The 27363-nt window shown below is 41.1% G+C and overlaps 1 protein-coding gene across 1 annotated transcript in view; it reads right to left on the reverse strand.

The window, feature by feature from the left end:
• ANKRD29 (ankyrin repeat domain 29) overlaps nt 1-27363 on the reverse strand; it is a 585479-nt gene that overhangs the window by 104805 nt on the left and 453311 nt on the right. Inside the window, exon 6 of the mRNA XM_069220024.1 lies at nt 5660-5758. Within this exon, the coding sequence (XP_069076125.1) occupies nt 5660-5758 (99 nt within the window). The remainder of the gene's footprint in view (nt 1-5659; nt 5759-27363) is intronic.

The raw sequence follows: 27363 nt of genomic DNA on the forward strand, positions 1-27363 counted from the left end.
TAACATAAATTTATATCATTAATCTGCACATCATCAGGATGCCTAGGATCACAGATTGTGAGACTGATTGTGGGATAGCTCTACTCCTAAGACTTTAGAAAGTGTATCTTTCACCTTAATCCAGAATGTCTGAATAATACTACATATACTGCCTGTAGGAAAATGCCTTCCCTTCTAACACATTTCAATCAGCTGCTGTCAGTAGCTGTCAGTTATTAAGCCCATCTTTTGCAGCCTACTCCTGTCGTAGCATGATATATGAAGTATCTTGCGATGTAGTCCCACTCAACACAGCATTAGTGCTGCCTCCCAATTGTTATCTTCTAGGGTTACGAATTCCTTTTCCAGCCTTCTCTTAAGATTAAGCAAGTAGCCTTGCATATGACTGATAAGTCCCCTTTGGTTAACTTTCTGGGCAGATTGTACTCTCAAGAGTGCTAGTCCTGGACAGCTCCAAGCAATCTACAGTGTTCAAGGCTTGGCATTAGTGGTTCTTCTGTGTTGGGGATAATTATTCCTGTGAATGGGCAAATATTTTAATTCCTCCATTCCCAGCTAAATCTCCACTTTGAAATGCAGATAAAATCCTACTTCTTGAATTTAATTAGGGATTTGACGTCCCTTAGCAAGGTGCTCACACATGAAGAGGATTCTTTGCTATATTAAATTTCCATCCAAGAGGCACAGTAGCTGTTCTCCATGCCCCTATATCCTCCCCTTGACCAATGGGAGAATGGACTCTCCCCTTCCCTCATAAATGTAGCTGTTGTTGATCTCCTTCCCCATTGCAATTCTATCATGCCTAATAAATAGATCGTACATCAGGGGATAGACTGCATTATTCAGCATTTGAAGCTGAGAAGCATAATAGCGTTGTTGGCTATACAGAAGCCCTTTTCTTTCACTGTACATTGATCTATACAGAAAAGCCAGTGCAAAGCTACCCCACAGCAGGGAACTTTATCTCTCCTTCAAGCTTCTTAAAGAAGGCCCCCGGGACAGTGTATGGTCTGGTCTGCAGCATGTATACATTCTTGGGTAGATAGCTCATTTTAAAGATACCTGCACTCTCCATTACAAAACATGGTAGCTTCTGCCAGTGCTTCATGTCCTCCTGAAACTTAGTCATTGAAGTTGTAGTTCAAAATGTTGGTTGTCTCTTGGTCATTTCTATTCCTAGATATTGGAGCCAATCCATGCTTATTTTAAGGCCCTCTGGCACCATCTGATCTGATTCCCAAGTGGTTATCACTTGCATGGTTGTTCTTGTATCTGAAGTATTTCTAATGGATGGTGACTGTTTCTAAGAGCATAGGTATTGCCTGTAGATGGTTCACACCATATAAAAAGATAGCATGCACATAAAGTGAGTTTCTATTTTCTATCTGCCACCTTTGAATCAAAAACCCTGTAACTTTGGTGCTGGCTGAACCCAGAAGGCCAGTAGTTGAATAGCTAGGGCAAAAAAGAATGTCTTGCACACAGTCCAAATTCAAATGTTGCAGATAGTGTCCGATTTACTTGAACAACTACCGCAGGCTCTTTGTAGAGGAGCCTTACTCATGAGAGGAATTCCGGACCTACACTGACACGTTCTAGGACCCAGAGGATAACATTCCAGTCAACTGAGTCAAACTCCTTCTTGGCATCAGGGGAGAGGATCACAAATGGGTTCACCATCTCATTTACATGATGCAAACAATTATGGCACCTCTGTATGTGCAGGATTGTAGAGCAACAGACATTAAGCCAGATTAGTCTGGGTGAATGAGGGTGATCTCTACTCCTGGGAGTAGTCAGTAGCTTTGCTAACACTTTAGTCTCAATGTTTCAGAGTGAGAAACGTTTAAGGGGTAGCAGCCTGCTGCTAGTTTACCTATTCTGGAGTGTCTTGAATCAAGGTGAAATCTTCTCACATCTCTAGCCTCTATGTGGACAGATGTATGAGCAAAATATACGCTCCTTACACAAACTAACAATCACTTATTAAAATGGGAGTACAACCTGTGCAACTGAGCATAATCACAATTTAATTAAAGTTTTCAAGTGGCTGCACATAGTCCATGCTCCAGGGTCTGTTGGTAATCCCAACATAGCTAACATAATCATCGAGGAATAAAATTTAATTGCTGATAGGCACAGTGGTTGTCTTGCTATTTACATGGATAGTGGAGAATTCCATTGTGCCAATGACACGCTGTATTATTGCAACAAAAATGAATGTGCATTAGATACAAATTTTACAAATTACAAATGTTCATATTTGGGCAAACATGTAAGTTTTGTGGTTTTTGTCAGGATGGTGATCCTAAGTATGTTAGTTAACGTTTCCCACACGTCTTTGGCCCTGATTAGGGGTGTCTCATTGTTTTCCAACCCCTGCGCAAAACCCTGTTTCTGCAGGGGTCAGAATTTCGAGTTGGGTGGTAAGGTTCTTTAAATATTTCATCCTTCATTAAATTTCCGTAGGTCAAGCCTGTCAGAAATTAATAGAGGAAATGTGTACTTTTTTCCCATATCAAGTGGATTTTAATGCAGTAAGTGCCAAAATCCTCATGCTTTTCCCAGAACCCAGCAATAGGTGCTATTTACATCACCCAATATGTACCGTATCCCAGGGTATTGTTATTTATTTGGTGTCATAAGAAGAACATGGATGCCGACAAACTCGGAACCAGGCCCTTTATCTTTTCACAAAATGGTGTTTTATTTATTTCCAACCCTTATTTTTCATTTCACTGCAAAATGGTGCTAACTCCTTGCTTCTAATTTTCTTTATTCTGGGTGTCTTGAGGCATACCAATATTACCCGCGTCTGGCTTTAAGTCTAGGTTGGGTTTATGTCTCTTGCTTTTGTGGTATGGGATTGGGTGTAAGACTCTGTTACTGAAGAATCAACAAGTGTCATTGAGTGTGAATTACAGTAAATCAGCAACTGAGCACCTTGTTCCTGTAACCCAATTCACTTTAATGCTGCTGAAAGGTACAGTGCAACATAACTCAATAAAAACTTAAATGAAAGTTAGCACAGGTTGTAAAGACAGTTTGCTCTAAGAGTTAATTCCTAAGAACTGCTCTTCAATCTATACATTTCTTTCCCCAAGGCCTACAATTTACAATCTCTTTACCAATATAGATTTATTGGGTGAAAATACTTTTAGATCTAATACTAAATTTACAGCGGACTGGTCACAGGTCTTGAAATGTCTTAGGCAATAAATATTTGGTCTTAAGGAGTTCTGTTCCTTATCATAGACAATACGGAGAACGTAAAATGAGTGAGCTCTGTTCCAATCATTTGAATCCAAAAGGTAATCTAATTGCAGAATTCAGAACTAGCTAGATCAGCACAGATCACAAATACCCTTGTAACGCTGTGGAGTCTGAAGGAGAAACCTGTAACACTGCACAAATTAGCCCCTGGGATGTTCAGCAAACTATGTTTTTTCTTTTACCAAGGATTATCATCCTTGCAATTATCTTCTGAACTCTTTCAAGGTCAGGTCTTACATCCCACCTACTGCTTTCAAACATTCTATCATGATCATGAAGACCACATTTTCCATTTATGTCCTAACGATCTTGAGAAAGCAAATGGGTATATGTTTTTATGGAATGAGGATTTTTTTGTGCTTTTTAATAAATGAGAGGCCACATTCACACAGCATGTTGTGGCCTTGAACTTGAGTTAGGAACACAAAATATCAATTTTGAATGCAGATATTCCAGACTCTGAATCACAGAGTTAGGATTGCTGGAAATGTAGGTGCACAACAAAAATATGTGAAAGTGGAAAACCTGTAAATTGTAACCTGTAAGAATTCATAAATTGTGGGATAAGGGAAGACTTGTGGCCATTTTGTGAGAGTACCTATCAGCAGAAACAGGCCAATGTTCACAAACATAAGTTTGCGGGAATTCTCATTCAGCTCTTAAAACACACAATATTTGCTCATGTGAAGAACAGGAGTAAGTTTATTCCTGGCTGGCTTTGTTCAACATGGTTATGGTAAGAGGTTTTCCAATGGCAATTTTTTTATGTGCATACATAAAAAAAGTTACATGCGATAATGAACTTGTGTGTCAGACATGCACATGTCGAATGATACATCTTTTACAAATTCAACATATCTAATTTGTACTCATATTGGTACTCAAAGAAATCTACAACTGTCTTAGTCTTCATTGACCATGCATGTGATCCTTTAAGATTTCTATAAAAGTTACAAATGTGCCTAAACGTAGGAGTAATTGTATGGGAACACATTTTTCACTGTCAATCCACAGCCTGGGTGTTATCCTCACCTACAATAAAGCATTGACCAAATGGATAGGACCTTTAAAGATCTTGACTTTGATTTGTGCACTAAAGGGTTCATCCACTTGTGAAGATGGCTGTTTGGTTTTAGGTCAGTATCACAGAATACAAACATGCTGATGCATGAAACATTTTTTATCTTATTTTGTGCTGTGGTTAGGGGGGTTTATTTTTTTCCTACCCAGCATTTTTTAGGCATGCCAGGAGATCACCTGGTCTCCACAATACACGTCATGCCCTACCCACCCTAATCTCTGTTCAGGTTTAGGTTTGACTTATTGGTGCTTTCACCATTCATGAGAACGTATTGTATGTCACCTACAAGAAGGGATAAGGACTGTCTGGCTTTGTGATTGGTTGTCTGAGAATGGTATACAGGATTTGGATTTCTCCCATTCTAATTCAATATGTTATTTTCATTGGTGACACACCACCGCAAAATGAAGTATAGGTAGAGAGATTTTGAGGTAGATGTTTGTTGTGCCAGCTATGTAAGCCATATCAATGCCCACAAGCACCACCTTTGTGTCAACATTTTTTGGCAAAATATATTTTATGCAGGAAAATTGATTGATGCTGCTGTTTGTGTTGCATGTGCAAGCACATAGTAAATCTGTGCTGTGGTCTGTTTGCTAGGACGGCTATAGGGGTAACAGTGATACACTTTAGAAGCAGAGTTTGCCCCAACTTAAAGAATTTCCATACTGCAAACTGGACATTTTGCCTAATGCCAAAATCAAATTAAATCAAAAGGAGCTATTTAAATGTGAAAAAGAGCATTGTTATAATGATACAATTCAGAAGGTGTAGTACAGAAAACATATTCATTCTTATTTGGACCAATATACATTTCTAATGAAGGGCTCCTGACATTTGCCATAAGACTTCCACAGTCCAGAAACTGTCCAGCAAGGTAACATACCACAATATTGTTGATTAAATATTGTCTGACAAAAACATTGTGTTTTAAACATCGTTTACAAAAATATCAATCCATTGGCGTTAACAATGGAAAATCTACAGCTACTTGGACAACAGTTTTGTAAATGTTATTTAAGACACAATTTTTGTGACAGGGTATATGTTTGTCAATGATATTCTGACATACAACCATTTAACAATTTTGAGATTTCTCTTGTGATGTTCATGTTATGTCAAGTATGGCACTACTACCATTCTCACTGCAACTGTTTGATGCTGGCTTCTGCAGATGGTTGTCAGTAGAGCTGCCCTTAGACTTGTAGAGAAGAGTTGTTATTGTCTCCCTGTATAAGAACGCCTAATTGTCCAATCTTACGTTAGTCTTGACATTCATTAAGGAAGGCCTGAGCATTAACTTACCTGCCTCTGCTGGTTAACCTTTGCCCCAGATGACAGCAATAATCGAATGACATCCACATAGCCACTTTGTGCTGCCAAAAACAGCGGTGTGGCTCCATCCTGCATTAAAAAACAACAGCTTGTTAAAGGATTACTGGGCAGTTTTCATAGACAAATACAGGTGTGTACCAGAATATCCTTCGTGAAAATATTGTCTGACAGAATTAGTAGTAGCTAACTCACTAAAGCTTTTATTAGTAAGGGTAGTAGAACAAGACGAGGACTCTTTTTCATGCTCTTACATGCATTCGTGAATCGACCTAAAACATCCAAAATGGAAATAAGACGGGAGTATTCAGGGAATACTCATAAACAGTATGTAAAAGAGTGTTGTAGTCCTACATTTCATACTCATAATTTTCTTTTAGAATCTGCTGCTTTATGTCCGAAATATCTTTTACAATAATATTGTTCTATTGGTTGTAGATTTTCTTTTCGTAACACCCATGGAACGATATGTTTGTAAATGATATTTAGGGCCGATATTTCTGTCAGATGATATTTTGGTTGTGATATTCTGTTTCTATTGGTTGTAGATAAGATCCAGAAGAGAAACATTATAATAATATAGAACATTCAGTTAGCACATGAAAAATATTAATAATACTTGTAAAACATATATAAAATGCAGAATCCACATTGGAAAACATACCAAAATCACAAGTTTTAAGATTTCTTTTTGGGCGAACAGTTTCCTGGACGGTAGCTGTAAAATCAAAGAGCAATTGCATGAGCGACTGAGTTTTTTTTTTCTTCAGCTCTTGTAGTCTAAGAATCTATTTGTGATCAAGTAGTTCTCAAGTAGAAATGTTGGTCTTTTCTGTTAGCCAAAAAGGTCTATTATTGGTCAAACTGTGTTGCCTCACCTACCAACCTGGATTGCTCATACTGTTTTGTGTGGTTCTGAAACTAAGATTCCCTCATTATTATAATTCATGTCATGTCATGTCAGTCACACAGAACACAATGTACTGGTTTATCTGACACATCTTAACTCTTTGAAAACACTTTTTTTTACTCTATCTGCACTGGCTGCCACTATGGAGATATACTGAGGTCTTGCAGATAGTACAATGGGTCATGTCTGACTCAAGTCTCTCTCTCTTAAAACATAGGGCCTTATTTACAGTTTTGAGGACAGGATATTCGATCGCAAACAGGGCTGATGTCCCATCCGCCATATTGCAAGTACAGTATATCCTTTTACACTTGTAATATGGCAGACAAGCTAACTGCTACGGTTTTGACGGAGGATTATAAATTCCAAACTTTAAGTAAGGCCCTAAGTTCCATGACGACATTCCTGGAAATTCTCTTTTATCAAACTAAGCAGACTTAGTTGTCTCTTCCTGCTTTGGATGTGGATAGAAAATTCCTTCATTCAATCAATTAGACATCTGTCCCACGTTGGAAAGAAATCGAGGACCTGGATACATGAGAACCCCTGAAAGATGGAGTGGCCAACAAAATCTAAACAGACAGGATAGTAGCAAATTGATGATGGGCTGTGATCAAAAGAAAAGGTCTCCAGGAAGACCAAGAACAGCTAACAATGTTCATACAAGACTGTGATCCACAACAACCTTGCTACAAGACCTTGCAGTGGCAAACCAAAGGCTCCCAAAACAGTTACTGTCTCATCCTTTTAGGTCGAGCGTAGCGTTCAACTTGTTGTATACTTTTAAGTATACTTATAATATGGGTTCAAGCAAATTCAAGCAATTTAATTTGTTGGTTCCAGTGCCCTTTAAAAATCCTTGCTTGCTACTGGTCTGTTCTGCCTCTTTGTCCTGCCTTTTTCTCTTTGGGAGCAGCACAAAGTACTGTAGAATTACGCTATGTCCTGTTTATCTCTTCTGTAAGGGACTTTTTTTTGTATTTGCCTGTTTGTCTTACACTGTGGGTGTATGTTCAGTCCCTCCTCCCCACCAGCTCCCTCTGTAAACATAAACCCACATCAGAGTGGGGCTTTTCTAGGGCCAGCTCGCCCTTGTTCTCTTTCTCTTGTTATTTTCAGTCTGTGTGGCAAGAAAAGTCCAGTCAGTAATTTACAACGCTAAGAGCTCTAACTCGAGCAAACACGAGACCATTGCACTCCAAATGCTTGTTTTCAGTTGCTATAGCTGTGGCCGTGTCCTCCAAGTGGAGCCAGCGGTGATTAGCTTCACCGGTTGATTGAGGCTTCAGATTACATTTCCGCCTCATGCTCCAGTGGCCAGTGCACAGGTTTCCTAGTTGAGTTGCCTGCCTGTGATGGAAGCCCAGGCACGTCACTTTTTCTCTCTCTGCAGCTCTCCTCAGTTCATTTCTATTGTGATGTCTCCCAAGGGCGGCAGTAAGCAGGAGTCCAAAGAGAGTGCAAGCCCTGCAGGACTTCAGCAGCAACATGTCTGCAGCGCTCTTCTTCAGCAATGCGTTCACCATGTCTGTAATCCTCATATGTAAGTGACTAAGCTTGTCACCCCCTGTTGATATCTGCCCTGTGGTATGTCAAGCAGTTTTATCTTAGTGTTACCATAAGAAGTCTCTACTCCATCCATTCAATGCAGAAGGGTCTATTTTATGAGAAAAAGCACGCACCAACATGATCAGTAGTTAAATGTGTTACTGGAGCAACCCATAAAGGCTATTTCCAAATCATGACTATGATTCTGATTACTACAAGCACAACAACTACGTATTGTTCGTCTTCACCAGAAATTGATGAAAATACATTCAAAGTACTTGTAAAGCGTTCTAGCACCCTAGCCAAAAGTCTTTATCAACACTATATGAAACCAAATAAATTCATACACTAGACAGGGCAGATAAAGTAGGTGGCAAAATTACTCTAAACTTAACCTTATAATAACCTGCATTGCTGCCAAATCGCCTATGCTATAAGATCACACTTTCAGTTTGTCTTGCTTTTTTGGCCTACGAAAATCTGCAGTCTGGAAATTGGAATTGTAGCTGCACTTTAAACATTGAAGGTATGTGCTAAAAATGTCGATCTTGGAAGTTAAAACTGGTTGACAGTGTTGGGCATGACAAGCATCAGTTGGTAGCTATAAATATTTACTTTTATATTTGAAATTTCATAATGTTGTACATAAAAAGTCTTATTAGTGCCCAAGTCAATGGGTCGCTCAATTTATTGACCCAGAAGTATATAAAGTGGGGACCCTGACGTGATTAATATTAATCAGCTGCAATTTATACAGACGAGCACAGAAATGTAACGCACTGCATTGGTGCATTTTACTGTGTTAATGTGCGCCAGGCCTGCATTCGTCCTAAAATGGATCAAATGCTCTTTTAGACAGTTTTTGCTGTTTGCTTCCAAGGGAATGGATCAAAGTGGTTGCTTGTGTCAATATTCTATCGGGTGATGCACCAGGGTGAAAAGGGATATCAAAACATTTGCAAGATGCGTCCTATGTTAAAAAATTATGTTGTATATATACAACATAATTTTTTAACATAGGACGCATATATATATATATATCAACGTTTTTAACAAATAAAAACTGAACCCAAAATAACAAAGCAACCTGATTATAAAAAAATGAAACAAATTTAACTCAAATTTATTTTCTTCTTTCAGTTTAAAAGTTGTGAAAATATATTTGTTCCAATTCCTGCTAGGTAAACACTGCAAATCAGAGCAAATTCAGTATGCTCCACTTTTTGCCCTCATGCAAAATTATTTGTGTACTTTGAACTGCGGCAACTCCTGTTAGGTCAAATTGCTTGAACGTTATTGATGGCGAAGCAGCCACTTGCTCCACTGTTCACGTCCAGTGGAATAGCTGTGCGCTCAACAGCCATCCACTGAAAGCACTTCTTGCCCACTAATAGTGTGGTTAAGAGAAACAAAACAGACCTGACATCCCAGCCTTGTGAAATGCAGACACTACCACAGAGAGAGGGCATAGCCTTCCCATCTGCCCGAGGGAGGAATTACAAGGCTCTCCTGCATCACAGTTGTATCTCATGTCAGCAACAGGGACACCCAGCTGTAAAAGTGTTTAAATCACAGGAGGCCATTAACTCGAATGGATCCTTAAATATAATTTGCAAGTAAGCATCATCGGCAAGCCTTCTACAAAGCAGGTTCAATCTGACCACTAAAACGGGGAAACATGACCATTCATTCAAGCAACAATTGCTGACATATGCACTTCTTAGGTCTCTGCTAGACATGGCTTGCAAGACATGTAGTCTTTCCTATGTGAAATCTATTGGCTGTGTCTGTTTTTTTAGCCATGTTGTACAGCATTGCGGCTGCTATGCAGCATGGCCGAAAGTAAAAAACATAAAAAAAATAAAAATAAACCAAACCAGAGCTATGCCGCAGTCAACACTGGCTGCATCATAGCTCTTATTTTTCTTTTTTTAACTTTCAACCATGCTGCCCAGCAGCCGTGATACTGTTCAACATGGCTGGAAAAAATTGACAATGTCAATTGATCTTGCAATGATCTATGTGTTTTGATTGTTGCCCATGATAATTATAGCCAGTTGGATAGCTCAGTGGGTTGAGTGCTTGCAGCAGACATGTGTGCCTAACATGCAAGTCACAAGCCTAAATTGCACTAAGGCAGACGGTACCGTCTGTACTTCAAAGGTGAACAAAATAAGTATCAGGATTTTATTAGGTAATTTTGGCAGCACTCAATAAAGTGAATTGTCGCATTTCATATTGTGTTTTGCCCTCTATAAAATGGTAGATTTAATTTGGGATGACTTGTTCATGTATGTCCATGATTACACAAAGGAGTAATGGTGCATCAAGTGCAGGGACTTGGGTGCTGCATCTGGTTGGGGAACACTTACCATCTGGCCATGCAATGGTGAAACACAATATATGGTTACACTCCATTACATGCTGCCATTCTGTTTTCATGTGGCTATGTTTTCTAGGGGCTGACTATATGGTTACATGACCATGTTTCTTACAAAAGCCATTTTCATTATAGTGCCCTGTAGGGGCTCTTCTGAGCATTACAGTCAAGATATTACAATAACCACTACACTTAGAAACTCGCCCCCATAATGCTTTGCGGGGCATTCCTTTTACAAAAACATGTTTGCCCATAACTCACCATGTGGTGGTCCTAGGACAATGGGACCACCATCAAAACGGTCAGCATGACATGCTGTTTCTGTCAAGGTCATCTCTGAGTCACCACACTAGATTAAGGGGACCCCAAAATAATAATATAAAACATTAAAATAATGGCAATATTTTTATTTTTTGTTGCAGATAGAGGGGGAAGATAAATGGAAGAGTTTTCGTTATATGTAGGGGCCACTGGAATTATGTGGCAGAGAGGACCAAAATATGCGTCAGGGTTAACCAACTTATATGGTAAGAAAAGTCCAGCTATGCATTTACAACGCCAATAGCTCTAACTCAAGCAAATGCGAGACCTATTGCATTGCAAATGCTTGTTTAACCTGGGCTGAGTTCAAGATCTGCTCTTCGGAAGGTGCTAGGGGATGCAAGGCCGACAACCCAATATAGGAAATGTGGGTAAAGCATATTGAATTTAAGGTCCAAACAAGTGGCTTATTTAGAATTTCATGGATTTGGGCAAACTGTCAAAAAACAGTGGTTCAGGCATCATCCATCATAAAATACCATCTACTGTACTTATAGTTAGGCAGCTTGTTAGATGATATGCAGCCTGTCTACTGTCTTAATCACATACACTACAACACACATAATCTTGTGGATGGGATATAAACCATCGTTTTACAGAATACACCACCTGGAAACCTCAAAATAAAGCCCACTAACTTTACAAAACATACTATGAAAGATTTTATGTGGCCACTACATGATAAGATGTTTGATCTTTGTTTTATGGCCTTTGTAGGTGAAATTGTGTTCATTTCACAGAATGATGAGGATAATTATGAGTTTGTTATTTCTTCATAGACAATTTCATCCTTTCATTTGCTGCCTTACTATGGACACTTGCACACTTACTAGGTGCAGATCCATTGAACTTTGGTCAGGCAATTGAAATGAACAGATCTGAAGTGCACATTTAATTAATTCGCGTGCTTATTGATGCAGTATTCCAACACTTGGTCAGGCTGGGACAACAGTTACATGGTTGTTGACAAATACACCTGACAAACGTGTTCAACTTGTCTAATCATTGAATTTTGACTTTTTTCAATCAACAATCCATAATCCACTGTAAGTACTTAATGTATGTGTACAAGCACAACTGTCGGGAAAGGAGCAGTGACAACCTTATAGTCATGATCGTAACATTCATTTCATATATCCAACTATTTTTATAATTAACTACTTGCCGAGGAGTGCAACATGGTCTGAATTTAGTATTCGGTGAGATGTACTGTTGTCTGTCTCAAATGTATGCAATCAGAATGCATTGTGAGCCGTAAAGTGGTCAATATTGTGTTGTTTTCTTTTCGTTGTTTCTCAATGATGATAAATGTGTGCCTGGCGTTGGAGAAATCTGGTGGACTATGCATCTCTTGGGAATCTTGGGATATTGCGCATTATTCTTACTTAATATGGATGCTGTGTTTGATTTTTCATTAATTGAAAGGTGCACAGAGTCGAAAACACTTTTGAATTTTTTTTTTCATTTAAATTGTAAACTACTTTAAAAGATTGAAGCAATAGTAAAAGGATGGTGGTAAAATAATGTAAAAACTGTTGTCATGTATCACTCTGGCTGCCTAATAACAGAACAAAGTTGAATTTGTAATATAATGCACACCCTATAGCAAACACATATCACATATGCATTTGTTTTAGTCTGCATAAGCAGAATTATTGTGCACACAAAATAACATAATCAGATTTGAATCATGTCCCTATCGACGTTTATGTCATACAAATTTGCTTAGTTATGAATGCTACTTTACATGGAATGTTTTATTAAGAACACATGCTTCAATGTAATGCTAAACATTTTAAAAGTAAACCACAATGCGTTGATGGAAAACATGTTATAATAAGTAAATGATAGACATGTTCGTGATAAATCATTGCCTTGCACTCTGGTAGCTTTAAATTTTGTAAAATGTATCCACAATAACTACAGTGATGCATGCAATATAACTTTCTGGGAATGACGCAACAGCAATGGTAGATTTGCATGTGAAGATAGTCCATAGTGGCTTGGAGTCAAGATGCAGACATCAAAGTGCATCGTAGCAGGGAACAAGTTTAGCCATCACATGCATAAGGCGACATCAGTGTTCGAATTGTTCTGTTTCTTGGTGGTGTTTTTTCGGTATTGGCATCAGCTGGACCACCAGAGAGACACCAATGTAGTGACTATGGATGAGCTGAATCTAAAACAGGGGGTGGTTGTCAGGAGCAGCAATGTGTGGCACATGTGTGCTCTCTGTAAGCCTGTCACCCTGAGATGTTTAGGGGACGTGGTGGCACAAAATGATGTTTGGCCATGGATCGCAGATACAAGGTCTGGCACTATCTCAGGTAGTGTCTTAGCTCCAACAAATATACCTCCATTCTCCTGCAGCCTGACATTAAAGCTCCTCTCCAGGGGTCGTTCTGCATCTGTAGCAGGCTAATGATTTTTTACAGCTCCTCCTCTTGACACGTTTTCATGCCAATCAGGTTTTGCCATTATTAAATTACATTTTTTAACACACACTGCACTTCCCTCTCAATTACAGGTTCTCTCTCGGCAGCTTGGGAAGGGCCCGGTGACCCTTGAGTTGCTGTGGCCATGTCTCCCTTGTCTTGCTGACACTGAAGTTGTAGTTTGCCTTGTTGTGAAAAGAGGCAAGAGAGGGGTAGCTACAGTACAGATGGTGTTGGTCATGGCACAAGGGGATAGCTCAGCCTGATTGTGGTGGTGGGTGTGGGAGGGCACACACTACTGTCTACAGAAGTATTCATGTCGCTTGTGAGAAGGGGGGCAAATCAGACAAACTCGAGGCTCCTGCTGTCTCATCTTGGCTGACTGATGCGACAGGAGGGCTATGATCGCACAGAAGGCACATGATGCACCATCTGCATGTGGTGTGGACATTAGTGTGGGCTCTCACAGGCTCCGCCTGATGCCTCGGAGTTGCACCTACATCAAAAATGTATTGTTTTGGATGAATATCGTTATGTAGCCTCATTATTTCAAAATAAACTGCTTTTCCACATAACTCAAATTAACAAAAAGTTTACCAACAACAATTTTGATTTAAAAAAATGTAAACCAATGATTGTAACAATCATAATATTTTTAATTTTACTGTGTTTAATTGAGTTTTTGGATGATTTTGAGGACGCTGTACCTCATATAGATAGTGTTGGACAGGGTTTTGAATTACACACATGGCAGATGAACCATACAACATATTAGTGTAATTGTTTGCGACAGTACACGCACCCCGCTTGTAATGGAGTAATTTTTCAACCGATAATGATTATTACTGGTGTGTGTAGTGTGTTGTTCTTGGTGTGTTTTTTATTCCAGAATACATTTCGTTTTATAGAGCCTTATTTATGCTTTATGATTTGATGGGCACTAACTTACATTGCACAATTCCTGACAACATGTAATGGTGAGCATTAATCATCCTTCATGTTGATGAGGCCTTCAAAGTGTGTATGACCTAAGACAGAATATAATGGATATGGTTTATGCGTAATTAACACAGTTAAGGCACATTTTTATTGAAATTTGATCTAACATTCCTTTGGTATTGTCAAGTTGCTATTAACTGATTTTTGCATGAAGGTGAGTGATCACGTCCTTTCATTCATTGACATACATTGTTTTAAGTTCTCTAACATAATGCATTCTAGGTGTTGAAGTTTTGTGTTCTTTACATCAAACTAATTGCATCAACACATATCAAAACATAGATTTTTAAGTGAAAATTTCAGGAATATAGCTAGTTGGCCTTATTTTAAGTTGTGCATCTAATCTTTTGGTGCCCCAGGATAGAGGACGTATTTACTCAACTACCCTTGCAGAAAGCAACGCTCCACAAATATATGTCAGCACCTGCTGACAGATTTCTGTAATTTCAGATCAGGCACCACATATTTGATGAGTGGCTATCATGTTTAATGTGGTCACTCACGACTTTTTGTTCAAAACAAATGCAAAAACAATTCTTAATGTTTTTTTAAAGAAATACAATAAGAAAGCCTTGGCACCACTGGAGTGTTCTCTAAGAATGTGTGGATCATTTTATATGTTTTTATGTTTGGGTGAACCAGGCTTTGCCTAGCATTCACAAACATGAAAAAATGATTTTTATACATATGCACTCAATATATAGGATGGTGTGCTGTTCATTGATTAAAGACAAGATCTTACAGACCATCGGTCTATTATTTCCACCAGCAGGGCCACAGGCTACACTGGCAAAAAAAGGCAATTTGTCAGAACCAAAATGTGGCACAAATATCTAAATAAGTGTTCATGAAGACCGGAGTTAGTTGATCGCCCTAATACCACACGATTGCACATGGTAGGGAAGGTGCAAGTGTGATATGTGGAATGTGACCCAAATGACACTGCATATGTAGGGCACTCTGCAGCTTGAAGCTACATGTGTGAGTGATTAAAAAGATACCCCCAAAGCATGTGACGGCCCAGCGTATAGTGGGGCAGCAAAGGTCTGTGGTGTGAGTGTTAAGTAGTTTGCATTTGTTGGCAGGTTTGATTTGTAGAGGAGGAAGCAGGTGTTTGTAATTGTTAGGTATTTGGACAGGTCTTCTGTTGATTTTGACTGACATCCACCACGCGTTTTTGCGGTCTCCATTGCCATCCTGTGTCACAGTCAGTCACACCATGGCAAAGGAACAGTGTGGATCTGGTGACTGCCAATGAGGAGGGCAGGACTGCCGACAGACGTAAGTCTGCTTTGGCATGTGACGGACAAGACAGACAATACTCTAAATACGGAGCACAGACATCTGCCACTTTGATGGACATCGACGTTCTGCCATGGAAGTGGAAGAGAGACCCATGTGCAAAATTCTAAATAAGACCCTAATGTTGCCAGGAGGTGATTTGTGTAAGAAGCGAAAGGCAGATACATTTCTGGGGAAGAAGTTCAAGAAGATGGGGTTAATGGACAGAGATGAACCTTGAAAATGACTGAGTTTGTGCTTTTATCCAAGTCCAGGTCTCAGGGTGCATCCAAGGGATGCTACAGCAGTAAGAATAGCAACTGTAAAAGAGTGGCAACTAGTCGAAAGTACAGGGGGACTCAAGGGTCTTGTACTCATGGCTGTGCATACAGACTACAAACGCACAGCACCGGATTGTCAAAGAATTTGCTATAATGTACTCTTTGAGTCTTGGTAGCTTACTTCAGAATTCCAGGCCTAAGTCACATCTAAACAATGCAGACGTTTTGTGACTCGGGTGCACTGTGTTGTATTTGATTGGTATAGCTCTGTACACGTACTTTAAAGATGTACACCATGGCATGTCTGTGCTTTCTGACCTTCTCCTGACACCCCTTGTCTTAACAGGACTCATTCTGGGAGCTTCCGTTTGAGGTCTCCAGGGTTTTGCCGTTGCAATCTGTCTTTTACTCCTGCATTTCTTTTCTTTTATAGAGTTCTACTGGGATTTTCTAAGGTGCAGAAACACACAATTAACAATGGGTACAGTGCAACCCATTCCATTGAATTACGTTGAGTATACGGCAGTGGAGGTCCATACTTTTAGCGTATACACATCAATTACCTATACCTGGGACAAGGGTGAGGCGACTTAAACAGTTTAATCACCAGAGTCTGTGTCATCTCTGTTTTCCAAATATCTGTCTCAACATTCCAGGTCTATTTTAAATGTGGTGTCTGTTCTGAGCATTGACATTCGGGTTTCCTCTGCCAGTGCCCAGTTCCCAACATCTGCACCATAAAGCGTAGACAGCTCCCCCATCTGCATCCAGCGAGTGGCTATATACCTATTAGATGGCAGGTGACCCAATGCAGCCATGTGGTATTTGGACGTTTCCCCTTCAAGCTTGACTGCAGACTCAAGAAGTAGTGCTAAAAATCACATTGTACCATAACTTGCACAGGCATATGTAAACATATAATAATCTGTCCCCAGACCTTTTGAACAACTCTGTATGTCCTCGCCACATGGCTTCAGTTAGCTTCCTCGTGCACGGTGCCCTTTCACCATGTAATATAATTTACGCAGTACAAGAGGGATGAGGTATGCCTTAGGTTGGTGCTTTAAATGTGTGAGGTGAAATCTAACACTGCTCGCTGTCCTTCTGGTGCAGTGCACCCTATCCCATTATACACCTGATAGCTGGGCCCTGCCTTCTTCATCCCATTATCCTAAGTGGCAATTCTGGTTTTCTCTGTGCAAGGCCCCATACAACGCAGACACCGGTCTCTCCACCCCTACCCTAGAGTCAAGGACATGAGTTCCACCAGTGTGTTGGATTAAGAATCCTACCTAGGAACAAGGAATCCCTCCAATGTTAGTTGGAAAGCAGGACATCTGCATGTTTTAGATAGAAGCAGTGGCGTAACGAAACTGACGACCCCCCATACACATGGACCCCTTACCCCCAGGATCCACTCAGGCCAGGTGCTGTGCTGACGGGCCCCCTGGAGCTCGGGGGGGCGGGGGGCACCGCGGGGGCTGCAAGGGCCTTTGTTACAGCATTGGATAGAAGACTATCAAGTACCATCATGCCTGGCATTCTTTTTCCCATTCTTGGCATGAGTCTAGTAAAAATCAGCTCCTCCATGGTCGCAGCCCATCTATCTGATCTCTCTGGTTTGGGGTGAGCTGTCAGAGCCCCAGTGGATTACCGTCTAACGTGGCCGGAATCTCATTTGCCTTGTACAGCGTCTGTGAGTAGTCTTTACATGTGCACCCGTCTCCCAGCCTCTCCTCCCTATGCGAAAAGTATGCGATCTCGGTGTCCCCTCCCAAACATCCCAGGGTATCATCCGTACTTTACTTGTCATACCATGAACTGAAGGAAGCCGCAGTAAACATGGCCAGTGTGTAGCAGCCCCAATCCCTTACATCTTAATTGCTTTAAGTTACAGGCTCTCCCTGCTACCATTCCTCGCCCGGATCCAATGAAAGGCGGAGAAGAACAGAGCTGTTTTCAAGAGGAATATTTATTTTCTACTGCACGCAGCCACAGGCCTTTCGTACTGTTTTCTTTCACCAGAACATAAAAAATGTTCGGTATTGTAGTACAGAACAGAAAGACGCGGAATTCCGAGGGAATCTGCAGAATCACCCCACAGGTGAGAAATGTGATGCTCATTAGGTAACAGCAAACACAAAATAGCAAACGCCCTTTTCACACAGCTGCTGTACAGATTTGAAGAGCGTGCAAGTTTGAACAGGATGTATGGTCGCGTGTGTATCCGCACCTGTGCGTTATGAATGGGCGTCGCTGAGTGCAGCACAGGCAGGGAGGCTGCCGTCTGATACCATGAAGCAGTCTGGATTTGGAAACCCACACCGAGGTCTGTGGGGTATTTCAATAGTTCGCCACCAGACGACGCGGCCATAGGCCATGGCAGCGTGGAGGAGGGGCAGCCGGACGTATGTGTACAACCTCGTTGACAATATAAAGTAGTTGAGTACAGCTGGGATAAAATAGAATCAACCATACTTTGATGGATAAAGCAAGTCACAGAGGATTTTCATGACCACAGGGCAGCATTAGGAACGGTGCAAGGTTTTGGGATTTTCATCACTTTCCACGTCGTGGAAAGGAGGGAAGTAGTAAGACTTCATTTGGGTTTGCTACACCAACGCTGGCAAAAACAATAGTTTTTTACGCGCTGCTTTCCTACCTGTTATTATCTAGTCTGTGGAGTTAAACCAGGCCCATCACTTTCATTCATTCGTGGGCTTGCCTTTTAAAATAGCTTTGATTTTATTTGTGAAAAGCATGCATAAGTCATGCCTTTCCGGAGTTTAGACTGTTACCATATGCAGCATCCATGTTTTACACACTGTTTCTGGGCTACTTAAAAAAAAAAAATTCACACAGTGTGAACTCGTGCCCCATGGCGATTTCAAAGTTTTAAGTAAACCTTGGCATATGCAAACATGTATGGGTAATTGAAAAAAACATCAGCTTTAATGTTGCAAATTTGACTCGTTTTTGTTTGCTGCTTTGAAGGGATGTAATGCATTTCATATCTTAACAACTGCTGCCGTTTGTGTTGAACAGTGGGTATTAAACACAGTTAAGATTTTCCCTAATTATTCAAACTGTACATTTTGAACATTCAGAACTAAAAAACGGTTTTCCTAAGACCCACAAGTAACTCATTAAAAAACAAAAAAAGGTAAATCAACTTCTCTCCCTCCAGAAATGTCGAGAAGCATTCTTTTACAGAGGAGGGTGGTACCCTTTGAAAGTGGTGAGTCGATTGAAGTGCCCCACCACTTCCCCAAAAATGAATAAAACATCCCTTCTTTCCAAAACCCCAAAGTAAACCACTCCTCCCTAAAAAAGTCCAAAATAATATATCCCCTCCCTCCAAAAGCCCAAATAAACACTAGCACTAACTATAAAATAAACACAACCACTACACATATGTGCATTACATACTTACATGCATTACACATTTGAAATAAAATAAAATGAAATAACACTTGCCCGCTGGCTGCACGTCCTTTTTGGTGTTCTTCCGGTGTCTGATAGAGAAAGAGCTTCCCTAACTAATCCAGACCCTGCTCTTATGCTGTTAACCAGCATGAGAGAGGCTCCTGGATTGGATGGAGCAGGCTGGCCGGATGCTTCTTCAGGCCCTGGAGGCCTGGGCTTGGTCTCCACCGAGCTGTCTTAAGACAGCCAAGTGGAGAGATTCAAAGTGCGCATGTCACTTTGGCTGGCACATAACAGTAGGCCAAAGTGACATGCGCAATTTGGAGTGTCTAGTCAGCCCTGCTTCTGTCCTCTGCTGCCAATCGGCACCAAAGGACACGCCCAGCATGTCTCTGGGCTCGGGGCTGCTGGTAAAAATAAAATGGCAATTAAATCTTTTCAGTGCCATTTTATTTTTGTCAGTGTGGCTTGCACCGGCCGGGGGAACAACGCTCCTCCGCCTTCGAGAAGAACCTGCGATGTTCTTTTAATATGTGAAAGCTTTATGGGTATCGGCTGATGTCACCAATGAGGGCTCCTGCTTCCACCTAGACTTCCACACTGCCAGAAGCGGCCCTCAAGAACTTGGCAACCCTCATCCTAATTACTTCTAGGGATGGGCTCAGGGACATCATAAGGATTTTGGGGGCCCTGGGCCAAATGTATTTTGGGCACCCCTGTTCAGAAAAGCTTTAAATGTATGGTCCAGTTTCAGCTCTTTCATGCCCTCTTTGGCCAGGTCACTGACAATGCACAGGCACACTGGTTCAATTTCTAAATGTGGTTACATTTATTATTCAGAGATAGTGATATATGTTTTCAATACTGTAACACAGCAGTTGCCAACTAATATTCCTGCAAATAACCTCTGTGACAACCTCCCAATTCTCATATGTGAGGGCTGTTTTGATCTAAAAAAATGTTTTATGGATGTATTGTGAAATATAAACAGCATTTCTCTGCAAAATGTCTGTAATAGCCTCTTACACATTGCCCATATTAAAAACGAATTAAAGGAAAACGGTATTTAAAACACTCTGTTTAAGAAATCTTCAGGGTCATTAAGGCAAGTCTCTGCAGAACAGAGCTGGCTCTATCAGGAGGCACCATAAAAGTCTGGTGCCCTGGGACAGAGCCCACTTTTCCCATCCTTAAAAACCCATGGATGGGCTCAGCTTCCCCCCACACACCATCAGGCGAAAGGTAGGCCCTAGTGTTGGTGAGGTGAGCGGAAGCCTTAGCCACATTTAGCCTAATTCCAATAACCGCAATTCGGAGGGGCGCTTCTCCACAGGATGGAATGTGGCCAGTTAAGCCCCACCCCCCTCAAAAATTGCAACAATATTGTACAGCTCAAAATTGTTGGTTTAACGTGGGTCGTGTTTATTGCAGACTTCAGAGGCGCTTTAAGGCATGGCCAAAGTGGGCAGTTGCCACAGCCTTCGTGTTCCAGGGGCCCCTCTGTATCTCTGTTTTATTTCTCAATTTTAACCTTTAATGTATTGTTCTATGTTATTTGGCATTATGAGGCTTCAATTAGTAGAAAATGGCCATAAAATGCAAATCTGTTCCGGACAGGGGCCACTAAAATAAGTCCTGCTCAGGGCCCCCTGGATCTTTAACTTTTTAAAATCATTGTTTTCCAAAACATCAAATGAAACATACTTACTATCACAGTTAATTAGACCAGGCTGTCAATTTGAATTACTTCAATTTACACACTGAAGGCACATAAAACAGGCATTTGACTCTGTATTGTGCCAGCAAAGTCCATCATGAGATACCCCCGAAAGGTTAATAAAGGTATGTCTAAGCTGTGTTATCGGTTGCATCTGAAACCTGACACAGACGGCCACACCAGACCGGGAGGCCACAGAACCAACCAGTAACCAAAGAAAGCATTTTTTAGGGGGATTAAATCTTCATCTAAAATATGCTGCTGATGGCTCATTGTCAGGACAACTTTCAGAGGGACATAGGACAAGCATGGGCTAATGGGCCCAACTGTGTGGGTTTTTGCCTTTTGCCTCACTGTCCTAGGGCCCAACCTACTATAGATCCAGAGTAACTAGGCCGAGTACTACTCCTTAATAACTTGGCTCTCAGTGGTAGCAAGGGTCAAGCAGTCCAGGGTTCTTCAGTGTGAGGTGGGTGCAAGGTTAGCAAAGGCTCAAGACTCTAAATACTCATATTGACCCCAATAATTTGAATGCCCAGGCCAATACTTAATTAACCACACAAAGTATCATTTGGCACACTAAACAATGCACAATGAAAGTCTGACTGGTGATGGAACTGTAAGTGTCCCCCCCTCATGTATCCTTTCCCTCTCTCCTCTACACTAACCAACATGCCCCTTGTGATTCTCTGGAAATAACCCCAAAGGTGCTGATCCCATTTGCGGTGACCAACAAAGTCTGGCTTTGTACCTGAAAGTTCACCTCACTAGGGCGCTAATCCACCATGTTTGTATAAGTCGTAAGAGGGCCTGCCCACCCGCTCTTTCAAATCAAATCTCATTTAATCTGCATCTCTCAACAGCCTTGCTCCTAATCTGTTCCTGTTATATTCTCTAAAACAAATCTACTCCGTCAACTTGCAAACATTTTTCCTGTTAGCACTTTCTGTGTTAGTACCACAAAACATTAAATACTTTTAAGCATTTCAGTTACTCCCAAATTCCTAATATCAGGTAAATAGCCCATAGGAATCATACTCTACATTAGATCCTTCCAAAATATTCCTGATATCCAATCAAGGCATAATATATAAATCTGAAGAGGCCATATAACAATGGAAACTGAATATGAGTCAATCCTTCTAAAAAAAAAATAGGTAAAAGAGTTCAAATCTAACCATCAGAGAAATTCATTATTTTATTATGTTTTCAACATATCCATATAAGTGCTTTCTTCAAATCCTTCATCGTAAGTACTTTTATATCCTAATCTACCATCATTAATAATATTTACAAATATTTAACTATTCATTAAACCGTTATGAAAAATATCCACAAGGGGGAAATATATACCCCAAATACAAATAAAGGCAGCCAAAATATGAAATATAAGGCCCAATTTAGATCTTGGTGATATTACACTGAAGCCACATTGGCAGGCCTGAAAACACCGTCACATCTGAGGTCTACCACCTGCCGTATTTAGATATATTGCAGCTAAGCCAAAGACCGTCACAACGGAGTGTACTGTGTCGTGCCAGCTGCATCCCGCAGCTGATGTGGTGGACTCCAATGCTGACGATTAGCACTCCATCACTGTCTTGATGGCGACATTCTGCCAAGCCTAATTAGATCACACAGTTGCGCTGGTGGTGTCTCAGCAGCAAGCCCTTGATGATAGAAGTCCATTTTGGGACCTGGTCAGCATAGTACCATGGCTGTGACCATTGATTGGATTCTAGTAGCCCACGGCTGTTGTAAATTGGACAGTTGTGAACACCTGCAAAACACACTATAAAACACATTCCATTTCAGACCATGATTCTTTGCCATCACACTGCAGACCACCATATGGATGGAGGAATTGCCACACGGGAGACAGTTCTTTTTCTGTGTTACTCCTATTCTGTATTTTTTTTAAACCAAATTTAGTTGATTCTTCCTCATCTTTTTGGGCACAAGTTTAATTTTCCCCAATAATTCATTATGACAGGGAGGAGAAATCCCCATTTTTCAGAGGGAAAGTTGTCTGTCATGGTGGAAGAAATCATTAGAGTAGAGCCACAATTGTTTGGAGCACAAGTCCAAAATACTACCATTTCCCAGAAAAGGTAAATGTGAACCAGAAAAGTTGACAGAGTGAATGCTCTGGCTAACATCCTGTGCACACAGGAGGAGATTAGGAAGGGGTGGAATGATTTGTGGGGGAAAGTTCGCTCACTGGGAGCACAGGACCCAAGTCTGGGCATACCTGTCCCACTTAGGGTGACAAAAGCAAAAAGAACAAGTGATGGATGGAAATATGAACAATGTTAAACATTCACCCCAAGTACGGAGATGTGGGCCGAAATACATCATGTTTTTTGTTACCCGAGCCATTCCAGTTTGGACCCAGCCATATGCAAATCAGTCTTGGCCCTGCTCCCCATGGGAACAGTCCAGTATGAACTGGAAAGAAGCCTCCTGGGACCGGTTTTGGGGTATCACCCCTCATCAGCCAGGCTAGCTTTACTCCAGCGGCATGCAAATTACTAGAAGTATGGTTGTAGACTTCCTTGTATTGTAACATAATACAATATGTCTAGTCTGAGTGTGTATAGTTCCCCATGGATCATACCTTGCACGGGCTCTGCCCATTACTTTTAATGTATGTTGTTACAAGAACAGGTCCAAAACTACATCCATTTTCACAGGAAAGTATGGTGTTTCTTAGTAGTATTTTCTCCTAGATACATCATATCCATATGTGTGTGCAAATTGCAAACACAGCATGTTTATCTCCAATATAGTCATTGAAAGTGATACGTGTAACTTACTTTTCATACAAGTATTGTCTATAGTGTCAACAGATGACTACAACTACCATGATGCTTTGTTTTTGGATCTGCAAAGTAATAGTGGAATGCAATGTTGTTCCACCGTCCTTTTCTTCCATATGTGCACACATTTAAAAAACTAGTGCATTTGACAGTCGCCATGTCATGCTATGGATTAAAATATCACTTATTGTGTATCTCAACCATGTTGACACCTGCTCATCACTAAATTAAATTGTTGAAAATACTTACCTTATTCATTGTCTTTTGAATTCGAGATATCCAAAAATAAAATTTCCCTGTCTATATGATGACCAATTACAGTTTCATGTGCATTATGAACCATTTTGTATCCAAGGTATTGCAGCCTACTAGGGCTTGGATTGGTCCAGTACTCTAATTCACTCACCACTGTGTTGGGTTCAGTGGCTGTCACATGTAACCTATAAATCTGAAATGACACATTTCAGGACATCTCTACAAGGTCAGCACTGGAGTTGTCATCTGTGTAAATCATGCTGTATGGGTAAAATAATGAAAATAACACAAAGGCCTAATCAGTCTATTGCTCTCTTTCTAGTTTTTATGCTGGCCCTTTTATAGACAAAGACACATAAAATGCACAAAATATATTTTAATTACATATCCTCTCTAACCTTCACAGGTCCAAACACCGAGCCCAGTGCACCACCATCTGCCTGCCAAGACATCGCCACTCCAGCGCTGGAGCAAGCCTTAAGTGAGGACTCCAATGCTGCAAGTCAGGATGACCCCAAGTCAGCTGGTCCATCTGGACTGTTTGGACAGACAGCTCCAGTGAGCCAAACTCGGCCCACAGCTACAACCCTCACCGCAGCTGCAAGAACATCTCAGTGTGAGGACACCTCCACTTCCTGCTCACCGAGGACCTATACACCAATTCTGTGCCCCATAGTCCTGGCCCCTGTTGAGGCACCAAAAAAACAGCCTCCAGTTCTGCCCGGAGCCAGTGGTTTGGGGCATACTTCCTTAAAGGCATACAATAGTGTGGGTAGGGCTTGTGGGAGGGAATATGTGGGCCAGCCAAGGGAGTCCACTGGGGTTTTTGTTGGCCAGGCCACCATTGACGAAGTCTTGGGATTAGTCCAACAGTCCCAAAACATGATGGGCCAGGTTATAAATGAGCTCTGGGAAATCAAGGGGGTGGAGAGGGAGCCATCTTGGAACTGCATACCCACAATGAAAAAATTAGATCCCTGACGGGGGTGCTAATTGACATTTACCACCATATGTGCAGGGCTTTTTCTGTGCCATCTGTCGCTGTCTGTGATCCCTCCACATCTGGGCAAAGTACACCACTACCAGTCACAGACATGGAGGCCCTGCCACATGAGGAGCCTGCTCCTACCACCCCAATCCCTGCACCTCTGTCCCTCTTGCTCCCTGGAGGGGCGGTCATCCAGACCAGCAGGAGAGGATGTCAAGACCAACACCACCACCTGCAAAAGACGCATAACCCAATTTCCTTTTTGTGTTTCTACCATTCACTCTGTGGACTATTTCATGGATCCAGTTACCTTTTCTGAGGACAGTTGTATTTTGGACATTGGACTTCAAAGTGTTTTTGGCTCTACTACCATGTTTCCATCCACCAAGACAGACTCTTTTTTATTTCATCTTTTTATAGAACACCTCACTTTAGTGGTTGTGTTATGTTAATTAATGTAATGGGCACAGAGTACAAGATTCTTGTTGGATTATTTGTGGCATGTCCTTTGTCATTTCCATCTTCCACCATCATGTTGCCAAATCTTTAGAACATTCAATTGGGAAAAAATGTTGCAATGTAACAGAGGCAAAGTGTTAACCAATGTATTAAAAGAAAACAAACTCAACTTAGAATGCATTTCGAGCATACAAATGTTGGCAACAGGTCCTTGTAGACATGGAATCTGGGTTACAAAAGCCAGTCCTAACCCCATCAGTCTGTGCCATTCAGGGTTATATGCTCTACAACCTTGAAACCATGGAGGAAAGGGAATATGCAATGGGAATGAATTAAATAGGCAAACTATCACTGATGCATGACCTCAGTTGGAGCCATACACCCTGCCCTCACAATAGGAATTCTAGATCAGAAACACCAATCATCTACATCATGGCAGTGACAACTTTTGAGACCACATGACCTGTACAGGACACTGGGGCAGTACCTGGTGCAATGACATGTTCACAATTCAGTGGTATGCTAACAAAACGTTCTATCGCTTTTGATGAACCACATTAACAGCTACTTCTGCTGTCCACAAATTAAAGATTTAACCCATGTGAAGGAAGAACAGTGTGCTAGGGCTTTACATACACATGTTGTTTGAGCAACATGTTTGACACAAATTGCTTTGATGGGAGCATTACACAGAAAACAGGTCAGATATGATCTTCTGAACTTCAATACTATCAGAGTACAAGTTGTCTCTGGAAAGGATTTGTCCATCCCAAATGGGTGTCTGTCCCAGAATCAACACATGTTCACTTTATTGTTCCAAACAGCAACATATCACAGCAAATGTCACAATGTTGAAATGTCCAAATTAAGATGGTATGGTGAAGGACCCTGAAACAGAATAACAAGGGAAAATTATTTTAACCACATAATACATTGAACTCAATTGACAAGCCAGGAGGATACACAAACTTAGCACAAGCACATTTCATCTATGTCAATGACCACATTACCCAATATATGGAAACCTGATCCACTAATATCTTTGCCCTGAACTTTCCTGCACTGATCATTCCCAACAAATTACCATAGCAGACAGATATGTTCCCTAGGTCACAAGTTGAACTGACATTGGAGCTTAAAATGTGTAAAGGTAAACTTACACTCAGGTGAAGAAGTGGACAATCACATCTTGACACAAGTCAACTCCTTCATCTCCAACACTGTCATCTTCATTGGGCATTTCAACATCCCCACCCGGGGGCTTATCACGGTCTCCCTCCTCTGCAATTATAGGGATATCTCTCCTCAGGGTGATGTTATGGAGAATGCAACATGCAACCATAATTTGGCACATCTTAGAGGAAGGAAGCCTCCACCAGTCTTGTCCAGGCATCTAAACCTAGCCTTCAGGAGCCCAAAAGCCTGCTCCACTGACCTTTGTGTTCTTCTATTGGCTGCACTGAAGCAGACCTTCCCTGATGCTGTTGGATTCCTCAGCGGTGCCAATAATCACTGTTGGTTAGGATACGCTGAGACTCATACACAGAAGCAAGATATCAACAGATTGCTCACATATCAAGCCCTCACATTTCCCTTCCTAAACTAGGATTCAGGCAAAGGATCAATAAGTCATATTGTACTTACCAACAAGCCAGGCCCTCTCTGGTCCAGGTTGTGACATTTGCATGAGTATATTGCTGTTCTGTAGTATGAATTGTTGACCCAGGGAAGAGCGCACACACACTTGAGATGTATACATCTGGTAAGCAGACAACTTGCACATTGATGGAATGGGAGTTCATCCAATTGCGGTAGACCTGTTCTCTGTTGTGTGGTGACACCAAGGCAATATGTGTGC

This window comes from Pleurodeles waltl, chromosome 2_2 (genome assembly GCF_031143425.1).
Source record: "Pleurodeles waltl isolate 20211129_DDA chromosome 2_2, aPleWal1.hap1.20221129, whole genome shotgun sequence".
Lineage (NCBI taxonomy): Eukaryota > Metazoa > Chordata > Amphibia > Caudata > Salamandridae > Pleurodeles > Pleurodeles waltl.